Genomic DNA, 15227 nt, shown 5'->3' on the forward strand with positions numbered 1-15227 from the left:
GGACCATTTGTCTCCTTTTGATGTCACGAATCACCTCCCGAAGTTTGTGGACATATTTCAGGTTCACCCTTAATGAAGCTTCTTTTCGAAAAGTTAACTATTAACTTTAGACATTGTTTATCTTTTTTTAAATCACAAATGTTGTTATTAATTTTAAGGCAGAGAACTACTTCTGAGAGAATAGATCTTGAAAGATAATATTAAAACTTAGACTTTTGTTTTCGAGACATTCCAGACAAGACGAGACATTTTACAAGCTATCTCGTATCCAAAACATTTGCCTCGTATTATCTTGGATGTCACAAAGCGCGTCTTGTATCTTTCTCGAGACATGTCTTATCTCGTGCGCATTCGTTAACACTTGGAAAGGATTATCTTTCTACTCAAAGCATTGTTTTTATAATGGTTGCATATTTATGATAATTGCTGTCCACATAAATTACAGTCCTTTCAGTTGAATTAATTATTATTATTATTATTATTGAAATTGCAATATCTAGTTTAACGTTGGTCGATTATGCACCTACGATAAGGGAGAATGATGATGAATGAAATGGTGAAATGAAGAAAGTGGGAGGAAAATGGAAAATCTCAAGAAAACACATACCCATGCCCACGGTATTTGTCCACCTCAAATTTCACTTGGCGCGAAGTGGAATCGAGCCACGGACCCCATGCACCAAAAGTGAATGCTCTATTATTATTATTATTATTATTATTATTATTATTATTATTAATAATAATAATAATAATAATAATAATAATAATAATAATAATAATAATAATTGTAGCGAGCTCAACGGGTTTCAACCGTTCGACTTAACCAACGTTTGAGTGCCTATTCGTTCGTCGGCTCCATGAGAACTTCTCATAAAAGACATTTCATTTTAATGAAACTAGTAAGTGCCTTCTTTTAGCTCTGCGAAGTAACTATTGCTTGGAATATGAATCTGCAAAACATACGAGGTAAAATTAACCAAATGGTGCAAGTTTCCACTTATATATACAAAACAATTTTGCAATATCAACTACGTGAATCTTGTCCCATAAAGAAGATGAAACCCCTACACCGAAGAGCCCTCCGAGATTTGATCATTGTCCACACGGACTGAAATTGTCATTTGAAGCCAAGGCTTTAATATGAAGCCAATAATTTCTTTAAAATAGACGGAAAATTCGGAAGTTATAAGCATTTTCATATTTTTGCCTTTTCTTATAAGGGAGCCGTAGCCCCCTATACTGAAGAGCCCCCCCCGGAGATTTGATCATTGTCCACTCGGACTGAATTTGTCATTTCAAACCAACACTTTAATACGAAGCAAAATATTTCTTTAAAATAGACGAAAAATTCGAAAGTTATAAACATGTTAATAATTTTGCCTTTTCTCATAAGGGGGCCGTATTAGCCTACACTGAAGAGCCCCACGAGATTTGATGATTGACCACTTGGACTGAAATTCTCATTTGAAACCATAACTTTTAATATGAAGCCAAAAATTAAACTTTTACATCAATTTAAACTGACTGGGTTCCGGTTCCCCCCACTATTGTTTAGTTTAGTTAAGTGGTAATTTGTGACAGCTTCACATCATCAAAAGAATGTTTCACTTCAACTCCCCTCCCCCAGGAGTTCTTGCTGGATCCACCATTGGAATCAATAGACACTCTTCCTATTCTTTTTGTCACCCTTGTGTGTAGGGGCTCCCTCGTACAAATAAAGAAGCGGTAATATTACAATCAAGGGGCGCTATATATTAGGTATTTTTTTAGTTACCTACCCCTAACCGCACAGGGCCATCTTTCGTAGAATAAAAAATATTACGTGATATTCCAATCATGAAAGGGGAGAGGATTCTGTAAATATATTTCTTATTCATTTTATCTGTCCTGCTTATCAAAAATTACTTTCTGTTGGAAGGGTACTGAAATGAGAGGGGCAAAATAAAAAGTCGTACCCCCTCCTACATGGTTGCTCAAATAAGTACTAAAGAAAGCATTTTAAACTAAGATATTTAAGATTTAAACTAGGAAACTGATATCCTTACATTATGTAAGGATGGCATATTCAGGATTATTATTATTATTATTATTATTATTATTATTATTATTATTATTATTATTATTATTATTATTATTATTATTATTTGAATGTTTTTGGAGCACCGAAATTTTGTGAGACGAACAGTGATATGTAGAGGTTTAAGATGGGTGGTCATAGAGGAGGAAAAACCAGGATTTTTCTCTGTCTGACTCTCTAACGTAAAGATTATGTGTTGAAGGTAAGAAGCATCATCATTCTACAATAGGTTGCTTTTACGTAGAATATCAATTACTTGAGTTCTCCTTCTTCGGTCTACTTACCTTATGTAGTAAATTCAAAACAATTTCAATTCAATACAAATACATTGTAAAACTTTTCCGTAATTAAACATCTAGGGAAAATTAAACATTTAATAGGGACATCTGTTATCAAAATATCCAAACACGTAGATAGAAGAGTATCTAGTGAGAAATATTGTGAAACTTTATAAAATTCTCCAAATTAGAATTAACATTTACTGGGAAACATTCGTTATGCGCCAGCGAGCATATGGTGAGCAGTGAGCACAGGGGAAATAATTACGAAACTGTTTGCAAACAAAATTAGGGACGCTAATGCAAGTGCGACAACGGCATTTTTTTCTTTTTTTGGTATCGTCATGAGTTTTACACATACGTTACAATTTAATTCTTTCCCACATAAAAAAATAAATAAAATAACCGTAGTGTAGAGATAAAAATGACAACGGCACTTCCGTGGGATCGAACCCACTACCTTCAGCATACAGACTCATTGCTTTAACTAACTGAGCTATTTGTTTTTTTACGTGAACTGAGCCTGTTCCGGTAAAGACGATATTTCATTACGATCCTCATACCAATTCGTCCTTTTCCATAGATAATTTCCACTATTTGCTCTATCTTTATGTTAATACTTAGCATATATTCATATATTTGGAGTTTGCAGATAATGCATATAATAAGACATACTAGAAATATTCGTTAAAAGTTTAGTTTGTAGATTTAATCCACATTTCTCTCAATGACATAGATGTCGCTGCTTCGTGTTGAAATGCAGAATTCCCTCGTGTTCTTGAAAATTTCCCACTTTAGCAGAGTTGGTAATTCTCGAGATTTCTGTCGATTTAATGTTTTTTGCTTCTAATTTCTTTATTTTCAGCTAATATCTAACACAAATATTAAAAACGGGTTTGTTATTAACCTGTCCTGCTGGGGAAACCTTCCGAAATTTCGAACATATAAAGAAAACGGAGATATTTTCAAAAAACTTCAAAATAAAGAGACGCGTCATTTATTTTGCTCATGGTAGTACTTACGGATGTCGTAACTTTCTCTCTTTTTTTCTTATAGCTTTGGTATCTAGACTTGTTTTCTTTGTTCTCTGAACGCCCTCAATAGGAATTGAAGTGAGTGAAGCAAGCTTCTACCATTGGATGTATATGTTAATACTGCCGTCCTAATCGAAAAGACCTTAACTCCACATTTTTCGAAAATCGAGATATTGGTATGGGAATGTTCGTAGTACACTTCTGCATCTCTCTAAAGTGAAATTGACGTGGTTTGACCAATAGGTAGGGTTATGACGTCATGAGTGTTTACCTTATGTTCAAAACTGTAACTGAAAGTAAGCAAAAAGACCTTAAGTGGCAATTCATAAGCAAGAATATTTAACTGTATTACCACATAAATTTTAGATCGTGAAAATATATTTAATAAAGTTTTACTGAAATACAACAAATTTGAACGTACAGCCTAAGCCAAAACGCGTATTGCTTATATTTTCTCGAAAGTATGTGAAATGGAGATAAGGCGTTTTCGCTTAGCAGAGCAGAATAAGGCTTGTATGTATCTCTTTATTGCTTGATAAATTTTATTTAAAAAATGAAATGAAATCTTTCAGTTTTAAGTCCCATGGTTATGCCGTGTAGGCTAAAAGGGACGATAATAATGAGAATGAATGAAATAGTAGAATGAAGAAAGTGGGAGGACCCTTAGGAAGCCCCCTACAAGGTGTTTGTTCCTCATAAAGGCCAGCAAGCTGGGATCAAACCATGGACCCCACGGACTGGTGATGAACTCTTGAACACCGCGGCCCAACTTTCATAAAAGCCTACAGTGTATGCGTTGTCTAGGTTGGGAACAATTTGTCTAAGTAGTAATTTTAACTGTCTTTGAGACTTCTGTATTCGTGTCCCTATCGTGTTGAGATACATAGAAAATGATAAACGAGTGAAATCAGGATATGTAAGTTTTTTTTAAAAAAATATCTAGGGCGTGTCCCTTCGGTGTATGCGATTCTGGGTTGGACTCTCGATTCGAGAGCACAAAAACTTAAGTTTCAGTTAGTTAACTTTTTTGTGATCCACAAAAGGGTAAGTAAGATTTTCTCGTAAATTTTGTTGAAGTCTTGTCTTACTTTGTTTCTCGAAGAATTCTTTTTCGTCCTGTCTTGATTCTCGAAAAATTCTTTTTCGTCCTGTCTTGATTCTCGAAGAATTCTATTTTCGTCTCCTTCCGATTCTCGGAAAAGCTTTTCTCATCCTTTCTTGAAAATTTTCTTGTTTCGTTTTGTTAATTCATGTACACTCATGTCTAAAATCAGTGTTGCATATTTATAACTGTCTTCTTGTGAGAATATAATTTGATAATGATTTTGCAGGGTACTTTTAATACTGATACTATGTGTATAATTTGGAAAAGTATATTTTTGATAAATTTCATAGAAAAAGAATTATAAATACGAAAATTACATTGAGTAAAACAAAACGTTGCTAAATGGACAAGAAAGTTTTATTTTCGTTTTATTGTTCTTATTTACTGCTTCGAAAGTAACGCGTTACTTTTAGGTCCGAAACTTTGAATATATGAAACAAATCTTATTACTTCAATTTTCCGTACTATCATTACTACCGCTATTATTATGAAACTTGCGAGGTACATGACTTGCCGATTATACACGAATTAACATTATAAGAAGTATCGGGTGAATTCGTTATCAAATTATATTCCTACAACAACATATTTATAGACATGCGATAATAATTTTGGACATGAGTGTACAACAATTATGACCTGATTTCTTGCCTAATTCAATCGGTCAAAAAGTGCAAAAGCTTTTTCAGGCCAAGCATCCTAAGCGAGATTTTCCTGAGCTTTCTTTATTCACACCAGACAAATGTCGAGATGGTACCTAAAATACAGGTCCCAGGTCGCTTCCTTCTTTCCCCCATACTTTTCCCTCGGATAGTGTGATCCCCGAAGGATATCATCCTTCCTATGTGACGGGCGAACGTGATCATAGATGCCGAAAGCGCAGATATCTAATTCCTAATCCTAATTCTAATCTTGCCTAATTTAATCTAGTCCTAGAAAGATGCCTGACTTACGCATCTGCGCCTGCGCTAAATAACCTAAGCAGTTCACGATTTGTCTACGTTCAGTATTTGAGTAGTGGTCAAAGTAGGAATATTTAATTTTAATTGTTTGTTCTTCACTTTATTTGTGCTTATTTTGTGTAGCTGGGTCACATACGACCCCAGGGTGTTTTTTTCTGCTACGAAAATAGCATCGTTAGAAACTTTCATTTTTTGGATTTTCCTTTGCACTCTTTACGGTCGAAGAGCAAAACATCATGGCCTAAATAGGTAAGGAACTCATATTGGGAGAACTACCTGCAATATTGGGTGGGGGAGACCAGTGTTGGGTAAGTTACTTGTAATAATGTAACGCGTTACAAGTTACTTTACTTTCTCTTAAAATGTAACGCGTTACTAACGCGTTACTTGCCCCAAGAAAGTAACTGTTACTTTACTTCGAAAGTAACGCGTTACTTTTATGTCCGAAACTTTGAATATGTGAAACAAATCTTATTACTTCAATTTTCCGTACTATCATTACTACCGCTATTATTATTATTATTATTATTATTATTATTATTATTATTATTATTATTATTATTATTATTATTATTATTATTATTGTTATTATTATTATTATTATTATTAATAATAATAATAATAATAATAATAATAACACTGTGTATAAACATTAAAGATAGGCGGTTTGTATTTGAATACTAAAAAAGTAGGTGATTGCCAACCTCTGTAGTCTTGAAGTCTAAGAGTCAAGGACATTGTTTACGAGCTTCTGAATTTGGGTTGAGGATCTAGGTTGAGTATTCGGGCTCGAGCCAAACATTGTTAAAAGTTATAAGGCCCTGTTGAAATATCTTCAAAACTGGTCGGCCCAGGTTTAGAATTGCTAAAGACTCGAGCAGCTCGGCTCACAGCTCATTAACTATCGACCCGAGCCGAGAAGTGAAATTGGGCCCTTGGCTCAGTTGAGCAGAACCGAGCAGACGGCTCATTTCAACCAAGTCAGCTCGAACCGATGGTTCGCCCTAAATGAGCCGGCTCGAGCCATCGGATCAGTTGAGCCGAGCCGAGCTGAGCTTGTTATTTAAAAAATCTCTTGTGGTCTCGCTACCGAGACGAGACGCGATGCGAGCAGTATCCCCTCTCGTGAGCAACATTAAAAGTATTCCACATTACTGCTTAGCTTATATTTCTCATGGATTTCTCTTTCCACTGTAATCAGGCTATGATTTCAAAACGAGTTAAAACGAGAGAGCCATTTATCAAACTCGATTCGACTCGAAACTCGACTCCAAAAACAGTGAATCGGCTCGGAACTCGACTCGAGAACATAACCTTTGATTCGACTAGAAACTCGACTTGAATTCGAGTCGATTTTTTACTTGACTTGTGCCCATCCCTATGCGTTAGAAAAAATGGTTGCTTATTATTATTCTGCTAAACTAATTATATAATAATAACAATGTTGTTATGTAAAATTTAAAATACAGAGTATAGATAAACATTACACTACAATTAATAAAAAGAGAACATATAAACTGGGAATGAATCAAAACTTGCCAGTAACTAAAAACGATACATGCTTTTTAAAGCTAGTTGTTCCAAACTCTATAATCAACGGGAATTAGGATACGCAAACTAACCTAAAATAAGTAATATTACATACCATCAACATTACATCAATAAAGTAGGCCTGATCAGAACAGTTTATTCATATTAACCACTTACTGTATATTGTTAATTATGGCACCCTAGTTGTTGAAACATATTTCCCACCGGTACACCACTTTACTTTTAAATTCTGTCCACCATCATCTTCAGCTTTTAAGAAAAAGTGTTCTCAAATGTTCGAACGATAAAATATTTTCATTCTCCATCTTTATAAAAACAACACCAATCAAAGTAAAATAGACTACCGGTACCATTGCACTCGTAGTTCACTCACTGAATATATTGATTTGGAGCTGTCAAAATCTACAACAAAATCTTCCAGGTGCTTGCAATCAGTACACATGATTTCCCTGAGGCTGTTCTCATCTTCCAAAAACAGCAAGTGGCATTATGATCTTATCTGTTTCTTTTGTGTCAGTGACCGACTGTTGGTCACTGACATACGTAGTTCATGCTCCATTGTTCCATTCTGAGAAATTCTCTTACAGGAAAGAAAAATTTGTTTCCGACAATATATATATATATATATATATATATATATATATATATATATATATATATATATATATATATATATATATATATATATATATATATATATATACATGTATTGTAGTTATTCATCCGAAATGTAACACGAAAAAAGTAACGCAAACTAGGTACGTTACTTAAAAAGTTGTAACGCGTTACTAGGAAACGTTACTTGCGTTACGTTACTTCCCAAGACTGGCGGAGACATCTGCCCAAAACTGTGAAAGAATCACCAAGTGGAAGAATCACCTATTCGGTGTGTTTTTCTCTCCCCGGGAGAAACAAGCGTGTGTATTGCTTACGCAGCTTATATGCTGAACATCACTTTGGAATTTGTGGCGAATGTAAATATGTGAAACGCCCTTCAATAATGCTGTGAAAAAAATTGTGTAGTTGTGTATTGTTTCAAATAATTTGGACGGGAAAAATATTAACATTTGGATTACTAATGAAGAGAAAATTCTGTATTCTTCTAATTGGTGAAATACCTGGCTATAACAATAACCTAACCTAACTTAATCCAACCTAATCAGTTGCAAAAATACATGTTAGGTTAAGTTATACGTCGGTAGGTCACCAGTTAGAAGATTACTGAAAATTTAATAATAAACCATTAACGCAATATTTGTATTCAATAATCAAAGCTGTTCTCGAACTATGAGAAATTTCACTTGCATAAGTGTGAGTACACATTTTGTAACCTAATCTGCAATAAATTAGCACATGGTAAAAACTCTTACTTGACTGATGGTTTCTAAATGTATACATTTTGTAATGAGCCGTATATGACCCCACGGTGTACTTTGTGCCATGGTAATGCTATGATGTTCTTCCAGGGCTAGAAGTGATCAGAATCCTTCTGCGAGACGAAAAATGAACAACGAAAAGCGTGATAAAGTAACATTTAAACTATATTTATTATTGGAGTACATTGTATTGTGTAAATGATTTGCGTATCTTTAAACGTTGATAAGTGCTCATTATATTCGTTCAACCATTTTATCAATTTTCAGTGTTTATGCTATGATCCACACAACACTAAAACAGTGTTTAAGATATTTGGATGAAATGGTATTATTCCTCTCGTTGTCTCGAAAACAAGTATTGACAAATTTTTCATTTCGTCTCTGATTTAAATAGACACTTCTCGCCTCCAATTATTCTCTTTCATTATTAATCCATCTCCTTTAGCCTAAAGGGCAGAAACGTGGGATATTAAACTAAAAATAATCATTTCATTTTCTCAAGTTAATAATGAATATGAAATATAACCAAAATTTTCGATAATATTGAACTCTTTATTTAGTAATTATTTAGTCCCCATGTTATTTGCAAATGATGTCTTATTAATTCTGACACATTATTAATTTCAGTGAGGACAAACCAGGCTGGTTTTGGGATCATTTTGGAGAGTCTGTTCCGATGTCAACGTATTTGGTGGCGTTTATAGTTTGTGATTTTGCAGCTGTGGAATCAGAGAAAAGCTTAAGTAACACAAGGTTCCGAATCTGGGTTCGAAAGGATGCTATAGACCAAGCCAAATATGCAAGTGAGATTGGACCCAAAATTCTGGAACATTTTGAGGAGTATTTTAATGTTAGTTACCCTCTTCCGAAGCAAGATATGATAGCAATTCCTGACTTCAGTGCAGGAGCTATGGAGAACTGGGGTCTTATTACTTATAGGTAAGGATATTTCAAGAATATATTCCTCTTCGTAATAGTATTTCATATAAAATTACTTCATTACATGTAGATGGAAAACAGTATATCTACTTTTATCAAAATAAAAGGGTTAAAGACTAGAGTAAGGATGCTGATTGGGTATTTCAGATACGGTTTGATAAAATGCCGTATGTTTATATTAATTAGGTCAACAAATAATTGTGTTATGTGTACACCATGTGAAAGAGTTTGGTTTGTATGGCGTGAGAATTTCTCAATTGATACTGAAACCAGAAACGACCACTTCGGGTTTCAGTGGAGAGATTAGAGTGGAGTTGGCGTATACAGTATTCTTGTGGCGCTTAATTGATTGCAGAAAACCGCTTCCCGCTGTCTATTACAGTTTTTACTTTGTAGTGATTAACGTTAATACCGGAAGTGGTTTGATTCTGCCGAAGAGAGAAGAGAGTACTTATATTTAGGACACTAAATGAATTTTAAAAAGCTGAAAATGCTTGAAGAGAATTGCCAGAACGAACTTAAAAACAATTATTGTGTTCGAAATTTATATGAAATCGTATACTAAATTTATTTGATTAAATTCAATAAATAATACACTTACATATTTGAAACCAGTATAGTAGGGGATTTATTAACTTAGCTATATTGAGCTGCCACTTTTTATCACCGTATATATACTGAAAATGCAGATACAACCAGCCACCATTTATTATTTAGTACTAAAATGTTCACCATCCCCTTAGGTATTGATCAACGCCAATATGGTCTCTGTATCACTTACGCTTCCCGAGATATGGCTCCTTAAATCTCCCGAGATCGGAACTTCTCGGCAACGGTAAGAGTGACGCGAAAAATTCCATCACTTTCAGATAGTTTCTGATGCTCTATCGAATGGAGGGCTCCAAATTGAAAAATGGCAAATAATAGACATACATACACACAAACGTAAAGAATTCAGTAACGAAGTTTTTATGTTCGTTGATAAGAGCTTGTTATTTCTGATCGTTTTTGTCCTATGTAGATCAAGATTGGAACTGGAAGTTGTAGTGGATTTCAATCACTTCAAATTTTATTACAGAGATAAGAATGGAGATGAGATGTATTCTTGTAACGCTTAATGAATTGCACAAAACCGCTTCTAGGTATCTATGACCGCCTTTGCTCTATCGTAAGCAACGTCAAAACCGGAAGTGATTGAGTTCTGTTACTTCCAGTTTGAATATCATCTGCATACACGAATTTAATTCCTAATTTTTGAGCTTCCGTATCTTGCTCAAATTTGATGGTGATTAATCGACTAGTTCTTGGGATTTTCTTTCTCCCAGACGCACGGGACAAATGGACATAGAAAAAGGGAGATTAATAACACGGAGTTTTGGTACAACAAACTTCTTTAAAAATGTGCGCTTTCAGTGCTCACACATGATTACTCACTCTAAAAGAATTAATTGTTATTCATTACTCATTATAAATGTACAGGTTTTACCAACTTACATTCAATTGCAGCATAAAAAATTCCATATAATAACACTTGCAATCTAAAAGATTTTCAGTCACCCCACCAACATTGCAGTTTGTATCCAAAAGGGCCTTCTGACCGAAGTTAGCTTCTCTCAACAAATTTTCATTCTACAATATATTGGCGTATAATTCGAAACATTTTGCCCAAAGATGAAGCATACTCTGCCAACAGATCCCATTCAGAATAAGAAAAACATATACGTAAAGAGAACTGGTATGCCTGGTTATTTTTTTATAGGATATTCATAAAAATAATTTTATGCCACTAAAAATATATATAACGTATATTATTGGTGATCAAGGAGAAAAATCTCAATGGAATGCCCCTATTAAAATGAAACTGTTATTAAAACATACAATATTAAACTTTTCTTTACAACACTGGCTAAACAACAGTACGTATTTATGGCTAATTGAAGTAGCTCTAGTAGCCAGTTCACCGTGTTTTCATGCTGAGTGGAGGTGAGTTGAGAGCTCCGTGCTTACATCGCCTGTTTTCAATTGTTTTTTCTTCAGTTTTTGGTGGTCCTGTGAGTAGGACTGTTTAGTGGTTATATACTGTAAATTATGTTAAGTCGTACGACATCATGAATACTATTCGACAAAACACGTTAAAATTTGAATTTGACAAGAATTTCCGTCAATTACGACCACCTCTGGCGGAACTACGCGTTTGGTTAAGTGAACAATTTCCTGATATTATGAATCAAATGATTGCTATCCAATTACACAATGACGATTTCTGTGTCTATATTAAACTGGGTACTGCCCTGCATTTTGAGCATGCTTTACGTACTTTGCCCAATTCTGTTCCTTTCCGTCATTCGATTGGTGTTTCCTCTTTGGTGCATATTTTGGATGCTGCAACCATTATATTAAAGTTCGCATTTGTGAATTACCGTGCGAACTTAGTGACGATATAGTGCGTGATACTTTGAGTGAATATGGTGAGATTAAACAAATAATACATCAAAAAAGGAGAGTTCACTTAAAATATCCTGTGTTGAATGGTGTACGCGCTGTTTATATAGAATTGGTGAAACATATATCCCATCTAAACTTCATTTCATGGGTTATAAGGCTTCTATTGTGTACCCTGGACAGCTTCATACATGTTTCCGCTGCTTAAGTACTGATTATCTATTTTCCAACTGCAATGCCCCAGCTCGACAGTTCCCTCGTCCTTAGCATAAAACATAGGAACTTCGTACGACACCTTTATCCAACGGTACTCTCCCAAAAACCCCGCAATACTCGTTAAACCACCTGTCTATTTCCTTACGCCCCGGTGTTCCTACAAGTGGACCTGATATGTCTTCAGCTCCCTCTCCTCCGCCCTCTCCCGCAGTGAATGATCGTACTGAATTTTCTATTTTAAGTTCAGAAGCCATAAATAATACTGTGTCAACTACTCCGGCTCTACAAAAAAGTGTGATTCCGCATCAACGGACCTGGACCAGCCCAGTGTTCCTCGCTAAATTTGGCAACGTCGCAGAATGATAATGTGCCCTTGTCCACCTCAAATGTTCTTCTAACCAAGAATCCAATAACAACTACTGACACTTCATTTGAATCTTCTTCGCCCCTTACTAGAGTTCCTGGAAATCAACTCAGGAGGTCATTACGTAGAAAACGAACAGTGATATCAAATAAAACAGATAGTGGCAGCCAAGCAACCCAAGACTGCGTGAGTGATCCGGAAATACATATCGATGGCGGTGACCTTGACTCTAATCTGGTTTATAACACTCTCTGCTACAGACGAATCTCGTGATCAGAGTGTTGTTGCAGAACCTTTTGTTTCGTAAGTTCTTGTGTCGTGCTTCTAGTCTTCAACATTCATGTAATTTCTTTCTTTTTTTGTTTTGATGCTGTATGCATTCTTTTATACGATTCATGCAGTGCAGTGTTCATGTGATGTTTCCAAGACTGTTTATTTTATTTCTTTCTTCCATTATTTTTTTAAATAAATGTTGGGACAGTTGGAGGCGTATGCATTCTTGGAGACAGAAAGATTTTTCTTTCTTCATTTCTGTAGTGTGGGGTATTCTTACACACCTTCTCTGTTTTTTTGTTGTTATTTTTTCATGTTTTTTTCTTATATTTCATTATTCACTTGATGGCAGACCACCCATATATTAATCGACCTAATGTTTGCCGTTTGTGTTCTATAAACATTGTTGGCATTCACCATCCAGCGAAACAAAATATAGAACCATAAACAAATACTTAATATATCATAGGAAAAACTATATAATCTGAATCTAAACAATCCACATAATACACTATTCTTTTTTCTTCTTTTAAACATCTTTACACTTTTGGTATGTGCAGGTATTTATTACGGCACTTACATCTCAAAACTAATCAACCGTGTATACACAGACCAAAAAGTTTCGATAAGGCAAAAACTATTCAAAAATACAACAATCTCGCCAACACATTTGAGAACCTTAACTATATTATTTTTTAATATACAACCAATGAAATCTTTTAAATTTGAAAAGTCCGCAATTATGAAAAACTCAAAAAAGCAGAAAATAGTACATTTCTTTACAATAACAATTCTCCATTGACTCAAACCATAACAGAAAAAGGACAACTAGGATACTCATGTAACAGATCGTTACATCTCCTGCCTCCTGAAGAAAAAATTCACAAAGCAGGGAATTTTTTTATACATAGATAACCTGAAAATAAACAGATATACAGTATTATAAATATTAAAATTCCAATAAGCATAAACATTTAAATGGTTATTCAAAATTTATAGTTATCCTTCTAATAATGTCACAAATTTACTATTATAAAGATCTAACATTTTCAAATATTTAATTTTAAATTTACTTTTTAATTATCAAATGTTAATACTAGCATAGAAAGATTCCAGATCATCTAAAAACAAATTCATGTTGAAAATTTAATTACATTAACTATATAAATTTAAAAATTTTACTAATTGTACATTCTAACTACCATTATTTTAAAAAAATATTCATTTGTGAAATTTAAAGCTTTTAGTTAATGGATGATCACAATAATACTAAATATTAACAATTTCTATATCAAGTTAGAGCAAATATAATCCCTGAGAAAAGTTTTTAATGTACATTACAAATGTAAACTCCCAACAACACAAAAAATTTTAATTGATTGCCATCAATTAAGAAAATATTAATATAGTAATTAAATAACATTGAATGAAGTTCTTACATTTTTTACAATAAATTACAAACATTAAACAGAATACATAGGCTTTTTTGAGAACCAGACTTTCCCAAAATCAATTGTATCGAGGCTCTCTATAAATTTTAATTTCCGAAACGTGACTTCTGCGCTATGATCCCAAGTTATCATTTTCGTCTGAGATCAAAACAGTATTGGGTGTTAAAAATTTTCTAATAACATATGGTCCATGCCATTTATCACTCAGTGACTTGGCTATCTTATCCTTCAAAGAAGATCTTATGTGAGTCCTTAACAAGACCTTATCACCAATGCTAAGGTTAACATCCCTTCGACGTTGCAACATTAACTTTCATCTACGATTCCAACTTTTCTCCATATTCGACAATGCAGATTGCAAAATATCATTACATGTTTTTCCAGCGAGATCTGACTCAACAATGTCCCATCGGATTTCAAGAGGGGTGTAATTTCGACGTCCGAGAAAGGCTTCGATAGGAGACATCTTGAGTCCAGAATGCTCGCTCAGATTCAAGGTATATTGAAGATCTGGAATGAGAGTAGACCAAAGATGCTGTTTATCTGAAAAATACGTTCTCAACGATGACTTTAAGGTTTTTATAAAGCGTTCAAAAATATTCCCACCTGGATGGTATGGGCTCAATCTAATGTGTTTAATACTTAATCCAAAAAGGAAGTTCTTAAAATTCTCTGAAAGGAAGATAGAGGCATTATCGGTAGAAATAGCTTCTGGGAAGCCTAATCTACTAAATATCTCCAAAATCTTATTAGATACACATACAAAATAAGAGTTCTTAATTTTTCGAGAACAACAAACCTGCTGGCATTGTCCACACCAATTAAGATGAATCTATATCCTCTTGAATTAGGCAGAATTTCGATTACATCGAACATCCAGTGGGCTCCAATGCGTTTACTGTATTCCGACACTAGCTGACACATCTTCTTCTGATTTTCTTCTTTAGATAGTTGACACCGATGACAAGTTCGAACATAATTTTTGACATAATTTGTTATATTGACCCAAGTAAATCTTTTCATCAACTTCTTCAAAGTTTTATAAATTTCAGAATGACCAAAGACTAATTTATCATCGTGGTGATATTCCATCATCACACGACTTAAATCTTTCGGTATTACTATCTTATAGGGATTTATAGCTGAGTTAGTTTTTTCA

The 15227-nt window shown here is 34.2% G+C and overlaps 1 protein-coding gene and 1 long non-coding RNA gene across 2 annotated transcripts in view; one reads left to right on the plus strand and one right to left on the minus strand.

Annotated features, from left to right (window-relative positions):
• LOC145678598 (aminopeptidase N-like) overlaps positions 1 to 15227 on the plus strand; it is a 210131-nt gene that overhangs the window by 46883 nt on the left and 148021 nt on the right. The window contains exon 4 of the mRNA XM_081748941.1: positions 9011 to 9322. Within this exon, the coding sequence (XP_081605067.1) occupies positions 9011 to 9322 (312 nt within the window). The remainder of the gene's footprint in view (positions 1 to 9010; positions 9323 to 15227) is intronic.
• Positions 13212 to 15227, minus strand: part of LOC145678599 (uncharacterized) — a 245489-nt gene continuing 243473 nt past the window's right edge. Inside the window, exon 3 of the long non-coding RNA XR_014130409.1 lies at positions 13212 to 13533. This is a non-coding gene — a long non-coding RNA (uncharacterized LOC145678599). The remainder of the gene's footprint in view (positions 13534 to 15227) is intronic.

This window comes from Thermobia domestica, chromosome 2, assembly GCF_964235325.1.
Source record: "Thermobia domestica chromosome 2, izTheDome1.hap1.1, whole genome shotgun sequence".
Classification (NCBI taxonomy): Eukaryota; Metazoa; Arthropoda; class Insecta; order Zygentoma; family Lepismatidae; genus Thermobia; species Thermobia domestica.